The sequence below is a fragment of the Seriola aureovittata genome, chromosome 5 (genome assembly GCF_021018895.1).
Source record: "Seriola aureovittata isolate HTS-2021-v1 ecotype China chromosome 5, ASM2101889v1, whole genome shotgun sequence".
Taxonomy (NCBI): domain Eukaryota; kingdom Metazoa; phylum Chordata; class Actinopteri; order Carangiformes; family Carangidae; genus Seriola; species Seriola aureovittata.
The window spans coordinates 21865774-21876703 of record NC_079368.1 but is presented as its reverse complement, the minus strand read 5'-3'; the positions used below and the strand labels follow the sequence as shown (position 1 = coordinate 21876703).

At 41.9% G+C, this 10930-nt stretch overlaps 2 protein-coding genes across 2 annotated transcripts; both read right to left on the bottom strand.

Moving 5' to 3' along the window:
- Positions 1 to 1501: 1501 nt before the first annotated feature.
- mcidas (multiciliate differentiation and DNA synthesis associated cell cycle protein) lies at positions 1502 to 4261 on the bottom strand. The gene is made up of 6 exons (XM_056375816.1): positions 4150 to 4261; positions 3481 to 3560; positions 2986 to 3040; positions 2608 to 2834; positions 2385 to 2495; positions 1502 to 2269 (listed from the first exon to the last, which is right to left on the bottom strand). Exons 1-6 carry the CDS (start codon positions 4259 to 4261, stop codon positions 1829 to 1831), a joined length of 1026 nt encoding a protein of 341 aa, XP_056231791.1. The 3' UTR covers positions 1502 to 1828.
- Positions 4262 to 6534: 2273 nt separating this feature from the next.
- Positions 6535 to 10877, bottom strand: LOC130169162 (cyclin-O). Its single transcript, XM_056375639.1, has 3 exons — positions 8430 to 10877; positions 7698 to 7883; positions 6535 to 7603 (listed from the first exon to the last, which is right to left on the bottom strand). The coding sequence occupies exons 1-3, from the start codon at positions 8781 to 8783 to the stop codon at positions 6974 to 6976; spliced, it is 1170 nt and encodes a 389-aa protein (XP_056231614.1). The 5' UTR covers positions 8784 to 10877; the 3' UTR covers positions 6535 to 6973.
- Positions 10878 to 10930: the final 53 nt, after the last annotated feature.

Genomic DNA, 10930 nt, shown 5'->3' with positions numbered 1-10930 from the left:
ACGACAAACGGATTTGTTTGCAGTAACAGCGGCTCAAGGCGCGACTGGCTGTCGAGCTAAGCTGACGTGAAGGTTCGTGCGGTTATACGAGGGCCTGAGGTTTGACATCAGGCGTCCTGTTTGCTTTACGATGGCAGCGGGAATTTAAATTGTTAACGGTGACAACCAGTGGGGTCAGGGTTTGTCAGATATGGTACCTGCATGTAAGCTGCACACTGTGTCTGTTTATGGTCGTTTTACATCTCTTTAGTCGTTTGGCATTTGTAGGCCTATTCATTCATATACTTATTATACTTATTTTGTGTCTCTTTGTCTTAGTTTGATTGACTTCCCAACCATAAATATTAACCATAGATAGATAGATAGATAGATAGATAGATAGATAGATAGATAGATAGATGATAGATAGATAGATAGATAGATAGATAGATAGATAGATAGATGTTAATAGGTTTGTGGATTCTTGTTCAGACAGTACTGCCATAAAGTATCACCAGATCATTTCCCTTGTACAGACACATGAAGAGTGTAAATATTTTAGTATGAATTATAACATATATATATATATATTATATGTACACTATATAATCACTATTGTTGTATTGTTGTAAAGATAATCGTCTTTACATTGATGAACATAACATGTACCCAGCTGTTGGGTTGTCTGTGGAGCCTTAAATGCATTATCCAAATTTTATTACTTAACAAAAAATCCTAACTTCCCTCTGTGATGTACCCTTCCATGATCTTACAATGAAATGTCAGGCACACTTCCAGCTCACTATCAGGTTCCTCTTATCTTAGTTTGTGTTGTTAGATGCAGTGTTCACCACAGCAGCAGCAGCAGTACTGTAAATTGTCCCCTGTGTGAGGGGCTGCAGCGCTGCCTTCACTGCTCTAAAGTAAACAGACTCAGGTCTGGGGAGTTTAAACAGGTGTCTGAACTGAGGTTCAACATTGTCCTCTGGGCCACTCTGCCTCACGCTAACTCGCTTTTTACAGCTAAAGCCCGCAACAGAGAGGCTGAAGGAAGATCGCATCACAGATACAAAGGTCAGAAGGTCACATCCTCTTAAGATAAGTTCATCTCTTCTTATTTTGATGAAGTTTAAAAAATAGAATTCTTTAGGAAAGATGTTGCAGCTTTAGCACACATAAGCTAATCTTTTTTCACTGGGGAAGTTTATACAGCTTAAGTACTACCAAATAACAAGTCATGCAGTCTGGAAAAAAGAAATCGATTTCAATTTCCAAAAAGAAGGATATAAACAAGGATGTTGGCTGTGATACATCATGACTCAGGCCCTTTCTCCAGACCACACAGTCGCCCAGACAAAGACAAATGGGAAGGAAGTCACTGTTTCTTAAAGGGGGTCATGGGGTCACATTTGTTTCACTGCTCAAACAAGGAAAACTGTTTCTTTCCATTTGTTTAAATATCACCTAAATGTTCATTCCATGATTAAAAAAGATCTCTCCAAGTCAGCTTTATAGGCTTAAACGTAACTTTTATTCAGATGTGTGAAATCAATTGTATTTTCCAAGATAAAAACATGTTGTGAGGTGCAAAACTAAACATGACATTGAGGCATGTAAACAAACACAATGTAAACAACAGCTCTGGCAGTATTATTTCCTTTGTTAAGCACCACCTCTGACTGATTATCTTAGAAGCTACCTGAGGAAGACATAATTTAATCATTTACAGATATCACTACAGATTATTAGTTAAGCATTAACAGTCATTGCCCACCCACACTTCCCTCCCCAGTCTCGAATAGACCTTCAAATCACTAATTAGAAGCATAATGGATCCGGTTTTCTGGTTTCAGCTGTGGTTGGGAACCCAGCGAAAGCGGTATCCACCTTCCTGAGTCGTGGAGGTGAAGGCGCGTCCATGTGGAAACACCTGAGTCCTTATGGTGCAGTGTTCTCTGATGGAAGTTCTGAAAGATGAGATGCTTTCTTCAGCCTCTGTTCCATCAGTCCTCATGCTGCTGACTTTAGAAACATTCGTCTGTAGGCCTGAGAATGTCCCAAACATGCGTATGGTCTCTGATTCCTGCCGGACTCCTGTTCCAGGAGCAGTGCCGTGCAGGACAGCGTTGCAGCGTGTGCTGATGTCCCTCAGCATCTCCTCCACTGAGTCGGAGGATTCTGTTTCATATCCTTCATCCAGTCGCTGCCGCTTACAGGGACTCAGTGAGGTTTTATCACCACAAGGAAGCACTGCTTCTCTTGCCTTTGGGTCTCTGACTGTCATCAGTTTCTGAGGGAAAAATGGTGAAAGTACAAGACAAACAGAAATAAAGGGTAGATGAAAATTATGACAATACTGGCATGAGAGCTTATATAGTATCCAGGATGAGACTGTGTGTACTCACTTCGAGCACTGAGGCCAGGTGCTTTGCTTGACTGGCCAGCTGCCTGAGGTGAAGGTTCCTCTCCTGAAGGGAGTCGATCTCTTCCTGTCGTCTGTGAAGAGTCTTGTGGAGCTGCAGATACAAAAAACTAAATCTGTTCACTCATGCTTCTCAGGGTTGAGATCACATTTAAATATGACCTTTTCGTTTGCACTGCAGTCATCAAAAAACCCCAAAGATTTACCTGATGGTTAACTTCCATGGAATGATCCAGTGCCCTGACGTGACAGTGGGCGATGCCTCTCCAGAGAGCTCCATCCTGGGCAGGTGGGTTGCCTGTCTCTGTGGATGAGTTAATAAGATTGTCCTCTGGAGAGAAGTCCTGCTGGGGGGTGAGGGGAGGTATGACACATCCCTGAAATGGTACCAGTTCAGCTGGAGACAGACTGCTCTCCAGTGTGCTGGGAGACTCTGACAGAGGAGGAAAACATCCAGGGATTCAGCCGACATGACTTTAGAGGATCTCTTCAGGTGATGATGATGATAATCATGATGATATAGTAGCAATAGTGGCTCAGCACACATTCAATGCTGAATTTTTGATGTAGAAAAGTTTTCTCACCTGCCATAAAATCCAGCGCATAATCTCCAAAGTCATCTGCATCAGATTCATTCACCTGTGGAAGAATAAAACTGACGATTAACACACACGTGGATGTATTATGAAATAATCGTTCGATTAAAAAAATCATAACAGTTCTACCTGGAAATCCCACCAAGCATTGTACTGTGGCTTTATAACTGAACACGTCCAGGTCGTCATTTCAGTGAGTGTTCAGAAGCGTAATGCGTAACGTGCGAACGGTGATCTGTGCCAAAGAGGCAGTTTGTGAACAACACTCGTGAGGGTCCAGCCAATTAGCAGTAGCCTGCGTGTCATGAGTAAACTACAATGCCATTCGTGCAGGATTCCAGCACAGCATGTCAAACATTAACAGCCTGGTGATGCAGATCTGGCCCCAGATTTTTTTTCTCTCTGGTAGATGTAAAATGTTGGAACTGCGTGGATTTACACGGTGATTATTATTATTATTACTTATGAGGTGTTTCCCCTCACCTGAGAGCCGAGGGAATCGCTCTGCCGTCTCACGACAGAGGCGCAGTCCTCTAAATCATCCCATGCGATTGTTGAAAAAGCTGTAACACAAGAAAAGTGTGACTGAGTGATTCAATCCCTCGAATTTATTTCTTCACACGTGATTTCTTTTTACTTACACGCATAAAGATGATGCATGAAGTTCAGCCATAATGTCAGAGATGCGCATACCTTGTTCAGTGATGCAGGGGAACTCAACGTAGACAGTGAGTGGACTGCTGCTCCGTGGCAACAGCGCTTTATCCTACAGGTAGAAAGCGTTTTAATCATCTTTTCAGCTGCACAGAGCTGCGCTGTGTGCCTCATTACAAAGACAAAGAGTTCATACCTTTTTCACTGCAGCTCTCCTCCGCTGCTGGGTCATTTGGTTGTAGCAGAAAGCGCCAAACACTCTTCTGTCTCTTGGCATCTCCATCAGTTCAGCTCTGAACGGAGCTCAGAACTGAAGGGACATGATTTGATATAGAGCTGATATAGTCGACATTCTCCCGGTTTGCATCTCTCCATGCCGCGGTTTCATACTTTTGGCCCAATCAAACGCACCTATTTGGTCTCCAGGGAGTGACAGCGTCCTCGGAGATTGAAGTGGTGCAGATTAACGGTTTTCTGGTCTGAAGTGTGAAGTGGTACCGCGCATAACGGCGCCGTTGCAGCAGGTGTTCCCTGCGTCAGATCTGCCCTCCCTCTGCCTGCGGCCAAGTATTCCCAGCGCCCTGGCAGAGGCGCATGGAGAGTTTGCCATGGTCTCTTCAAACCATATGTTTTATTTAAAAGAAAAAACTTAACATTCATCATCATGGCCTAGATAAGCACCAAGACAAATAGAACAGCCGATGAGTTTGTGAAGACTGGTCGACAATTTATAAAATCACGGATAACACCACAGTGATTTTATTGCTTTCAGAGGGAGTAAGGCATTTAATGTATATGTCCTTTTATTATTATTATTAAAACTTAATCAAGTGTTAATCACATAATCAACCCTGCTTCGTTTCCGATATAGCAGTTTTAAAACGCGGATGGCCATAGAATTAGGCGCGTAATTTCTATCCAACTGTGCGTAAAATGTTTACCTAACGCAGGTCAGGTCGATGCCTGTTGCCACATTTAAAGCAAAGTGGAAAAGGAAAAGGGTCATTACAGCAGACAGCTCGGTAAACACTCGTGACAAATGCCTCTATTGGTAAACAAACAAGACTAAGTCCCCTTGCACTTAACGCTGAATGCACCTGTGTGGTCGACACTGTGTCAGCAGCATGTAGGTGCAGTGCTGCCGGAGCACCGACACTTTTTCACCAGTGTGAAGAAACAGAATTGTTGTTTAAGCACTTGAAGATCCAAACATCTAAATACTAAAGTGTGTATCACGCAAGAGGCAATACAAAGACATTTAATGGTCAAAGTTGTCATACTGATATTTGCGGTAAACTAAAACAAAGAGAATTATCTTATTGAAGAGGGATAAGATTTTTCTGCATAATGCCTTAAAATCACCGTGAAATTGGGAAATTTTGCAGCAGTTTCCCCCAAAACTCTAAAAGTTATGCTATAGAATTAAAACATATGCCTGTAGCATCATTGTGAAAATATTTCACAATACGAATTAAAAATTACACCACCACTCTGATTCCTTTTTTTATTAGCCTACTATAATTTTCAACACAACATACAAATTCTTTTGGACAGTATATTAATTAAATTCATTAATTATTGTTGTTTATTATTTATTATCAACTATTATTATTACTAATGAGCTACTGGACGGATGAATTTCCCCTAGGGGATAAATAAAGTATCTATCTATCTATCTATCTATCTATCTATCTATCTATCTATCTATCTATCTATCTATCTATCTATCTATCTATCTATCTATCTATCTATCTATCTATCTATCTATCTATCTATCTATCTATATATCTATCTATGAACTCATTAGCAGTGGCTTATAACCCTTTTTTAAAATGTCAAATCAAAAGCAGTGATTGATATAGCTGCTTTTTTTCACCAATTCACTATTTTTAAAGTTGACAAACCAATGTCTAAAATGTTTTTGCTGTGAATACAACAGCTGTTATTTTCTGCCCCTGAAAAAAATACTATGGCCTTTTTGCTATAACATTAATAAAAACATAATATCAACCCACCCAAGATACAAATAATAATACACAAAAACTAGTGCTTCTATCTGACTATGAGCTTTTTTAGCATGTTGCAGCAAATGTAGCATGAACTCTCTTTAAACAGAGGCAAGTGCAGAATAGGTTTCTCAAAAATAAAGCAATCAGTGAGCTTATTGATACCTGTGCAGTTTTAACATATTCTGTCTGGTGCAATGCGTTCAAAGGCCAGACTGTTGCGTTGATCAGAGCATTAGACCTACATGGGGCCTGCATTGTTCCAAAACCCATCAGAAGACAAGATGGTCTTTACATGCTTCAGTGTCTTGGTTTATGTGTATCCCACCAAGCAGGTGAAGTTATAGCATATGTCATGCTATAGAAGGAGGGGTTATTAATCGCTATATGAGGCTGGGATTGGAGCAAGAATGATAATCAACATTTAAAGTTGCATTATCAACACATATGTATGCTATTTAGGTCTATGGTGTGAATACAACCAAAATCCCATTCCATCGATTTTGTGATAAGGGAACCGAATGTACAAAAGAAGCCACAAGAATCAGTTACACTTTGAGAAAAGTAGGCCTATTTATTTTTGCTATTATCACATAGGGGGCCCTATAACTTCACATTTACAGCACGTACCACGTACTGTAGCGTTGTCTATTATGTCACTCTTACAGGATAGGCTCTCTGCTTGAATTATTATCTCCTTGTAGTTTACCTTCAGCAATAAGCCAAAGTGAGCATGATAAGCTTTTTTATGTCATCAAGACTTCCTGACACACTCATTTCAAAGGTTGTTAAACATCAGCTGAAATTAATTTCATATTTCATCACCAATTCAGACGAACACAAACTCATTTACTGATCATTTATTTCATAACATCAATCAATTCATCACAGTACAATTTTCAGGTCCTTCATTAACAGGTTGCAACAGTAACATAACTTATAAACTTGCAGCAGGTCAGTGCATATATAGTAAATTAAGATTTTGATTTAGAATTAATTAAGTAATAAAAAAAATAGCTATAACAAAAACTTATTATCAATAAATATAAAATAATAATAATAACACATTGTTAAACATTCAATGGCTGGTATCAAGTATGAGTGATTGTCTGTGAGATATACAGTACATGAAGTTTAGTGCACAGGACTGGATGAACCCCAGACCTACTTCTGAACATCACCTTCACATTAAAACATATAAATGGGGCACTTTATTCTCACTTCTGTGTTTCTTCTGTTTGTTAAAATAACCCCTAGAATATAAACCCCAACAGTGGAGGGGAATTTGGCATTTTGCTAGTTGTGGCACGCTGCAGTCACATAGTGGACATCAGCTCCAATATCTCCTGGTTTAATGACACCAACAGCTTCAGGTTGTCCTTGCACTCCCGGGCCAGGTTGTGGTTGTAGCTCTCCTGCCCTACAGGCTGGAAGTGGCCCTTCACTTTTAGAGAGTGGTTTTCAGAAACCTCAGAGCTCTCAGGTGGTTGGACAGAAGCTGCTTCGGTACATAATGCATCCACAAAACTGTCCCACCGGTCTTCCTGTGACTGGGTGGTTGCATCAACAAGCCCTTGTTCAGTTTTCAGTAACTCACTGGCTAGCCTCAGTGCACAGCTAGCAGTCAGAGATGGTGGGTATTTGTTAAATGCATAGTCTGCTAAACTCAACTCGCATATCTTTCGTGCAAGGTTGCTGCACTGTCTGGGTCTTTTTGTGTCTAGATTCATTCTTGCAAACCTGTCACCACCTGCGTCCTCAGTCACAAGCTGCGCAGCCTCAATGCAGTTGATGTAATAGTCCAGGAAAAAGGCCAGGGTGGGTGCAGCGAGCTGGAAATCGAGACGGAGGAGGATGAGACACTCCAGGTTGCAGAGCTGCTCTTTACTGAAGGCATCACAGCACAGTGACAAGAGATGGCTGATCCGTGGTGAGCAAACCTCCACCTTGGTGATGCAGAGAAAGGGAGATAGTTTATTTGAATGAAATCAAAAGGTGCAAACTATCTGTTTACCTCATTTACCTCACTCAAAGACGCACCTGTTTACTGGCGAGAAGAAGTGCAGTAACACCCAGTAGCTGGAAGCAGTCAGCAGCCACCGCAGTCGATGCCAAGAACCTGTCCATGATGTTCACTGCTAGGCAGCAGCACTCAAAGGACAGACGGAAATGTTTATGTACAGGGATGAGCCAGCTCACAAGCTTGCACCGTGCCTCTTCATTCAGCTGCAAGTAAACAGAATCCATTGCAATAAGCACCAGAGTGCCAAGTAGTAATTTGCTAGTATTTAATACATTTTAAATGATTTTAATTGCATAGAAATATATGCAATCTTTTCTGCAGCCTTCATTGTTATAACAGGATTTTACAAATATTTCCATGTCATTGATTCCAAGTATTCATGCATTCAGCCACGTCATCTCATGTGCTTCTTTGGTTCCACAAAACAACAACAGCTTTGTGTCAGTTTCAGTAGACTATTGAATCTTATTGACAAGATTTTGATGATCAGCTATGGTAAAACTATATGATTAGTTATCAAAAGTTCATAGTCTTGGTATTACCAATGACATCATATTGCAGATGTTGATCTCTTAATTAGTGTAAAAGTGTAAAATCAGGCCTCATTTTTGGCAGACAACAAGTCAGAAATGCAAACATGCAGCCTAATTCATACAGAATGTTTTTTTTTTTTTTTTTTTAAATCACATATTTTAATATTTCTATAGCCTATATTGTGACCCAACACTGTAAAGTGCCCTATAGCTTACTTGTGGCTGGCGTGCCAAGCTGTTGCAGGGATGAAACTGCGCCTCCCTCTCCCTCTGGATACTGTAACCGATGTCTCCGTACTGGAGGTACCAGCTGGACAGCTGCTCTGCAGGAGGCTCCGCTTCATCTAAACGGAGCGGGGACACATTTGTCCGAGCCGGAGGTGAAATCGGGGAGGATCCCAAATCTTCCTCGAAACCTGAGTCACTCAGTTTGGACATGAGTTTCTGTTTTCTGTGCCTGGCTGTCTGCCGCTGTCTAACCGGTGTGAGCGCGTCTGGAGGAGGAGACGCGCCGTGCATCCGTCTCCGTTTGTAAACAGTCTTGAATCCGCTGTCACCAGATGACACCATCTCCACTATCTTTCACCGAAGCCTGTTTGCGCATCGGCTGCCCTTCTACTGGCTGTGTGTGACTGAGGCCAGGTCACACAGCAGCAGTCTCCTGGGGGCTGGATGTGGGATGGTGAGGGGAGTTCCGTCAGCTGACGTCAGTTTTCCCGGGGTCTTCCCCGCTCTTGCAGCACGCCTTTCTCCCGTCGCCCCGGGCGACCGAGGCTAAACAATCCCTTAATAATATGATGGGATTTGACCTGTGTACGATTTCTTTCATTTGTAGAAATATAATCACTCAAGTGTAACTACTCTTATATTCATAAAGTCAAGTCCCGTGTAATGCTAGAACACATAGCCTACATGCGTGACAAATTACATTGTTATTGAATTACATTTTCATCTTTAACTTGACTGACTTCTATAATGACTTTAATATTAAATAATAATAAGTTATATTTCTGCACCAGATGCAAGATGCAACACTATATTTTAATTATGGATTGTGCATTTATAGGAGAACCCAGCCCTTTTTGAAGAATTCACACTTCTCATTCCTGTGCTCCAGAGTGCAGCATTTATTTTCTGACATTCAGCTAAAACTGTGCATACATTGCCCTGCACTCTTAACTGCTCCAGCCTGAAGAAGGCAAGAAAGTTTATCAGAGTTTATTATGTTCTGACAGCTGCTTTTACACCACAGCCGTGTGTGTATTAAATTCACACACAAACATTAAAGTTTGAAACGTTTCTCTGTCTCTGTCTCTCTGTCCAGGTGACAAAGAAGGCTGCTGATGCTGCTTCTGACACGGCTGCCTAGGTTAACAATGGTGGTATCGTGTACGGGCCAGGTGCTCACCTGCTCTGAGGGCTCTGAGGGCCTTGCAGAATTTGCGGTTGGATTGATAAGGGTGCATCTTTGAGGTGGACCCCGGAAGTATCTGCCATCTCATTGAGGCATAGTGGTCCCAACTGGAGGGGAAGCACAGGATGTTTGGCTTGACTGACACCACAGTGATCCAGAGGATTTCCCAGGAGGAGTGGAAGGAGAGTCTCCAGAGGTGAGATTCACTTCAGATATCATCGTTTCCTCTAATGAGTATCAGATCTATATTAACACACACTCCTCTCTATGATTATCTTTCAGCTGTACTCTTGGACTGAACTTGGGCCCTGCAAACTGGCCCAGTGCCAGTCGCCTGGTGGAGGCCGTTTGCAACCAGCTCTGCCGTCTTCACCCATTGGCCACGTGTCCAGAGGGACCATGAGGACTTGGTGGTCCCTCATCCTCAAGGACTATGTGGCCATTAGAGAGGCAGTCCTGGCCAGCCTGAGGTTGATGGCTCAGGCCATCAACATCCAGCTCTTTGAATTGAATTGAGCACTCAGTTTGTCATAAAGCTGTGTTGGTGTGTTGTAATCTGTACTGTGATTTATCTTTTAATGAAAGCTGAAAATACTAAAACAGTCTGTGTTTGTATGTGTGTTCAGGTGATGGCCAGACTCTCCTTTCAGCAAAGGGTCTGTCCTTGGTACAGGTGGGACATGGACAGCCCTTAAACTTAAATGCCCCGAAGGGGCAGCCTGGGCCCTCCAGCAGGGGTCTGCCTTCTCCTCCTCCTTTTCCCCCAGACAATGAACAGCCTGGCCCCTCATCCAGTGCTGTTGGTCCTCCCCCTCGCTCCAGCGCCACTCCCCCTAAAAATTCAGTGTTGATTGGAAATGTATTCCTGATCAGTTGTGGGCTAGCAGAAAACACGATAATAGTTATGAATTATGTTAATTATTTACACAGTATGTTTATTTATTTAGCTTAGCTCTCGTTAAATTGACCGCTGCAGCCTTTACTTTGAAGACGAGCTGTCTCTGTTTCCGGCTCTTGACTTCCTTGCTCAATTTTCATTTTTCATTATACAACGTGAACAACTGCCGAAGAATTAAACTTCATGCACGGACCCTTTCCACTGCCAGTATGTGCAGCTGTATTTTCCTGCAAAGAAAATGTTCAAATAAAAGAGGAAGCTTTATATCACAAACACATAGTCTGAATGGATATGTTTAGTGACTGTCCAGTGAATCTGGGTTTTTACCAAGTTCCTTCTTTGTGAATATTAAAATATCTTTATCCGACATTCAGTTTAGACAAATAGTAATTTCAAAGCGTGGAT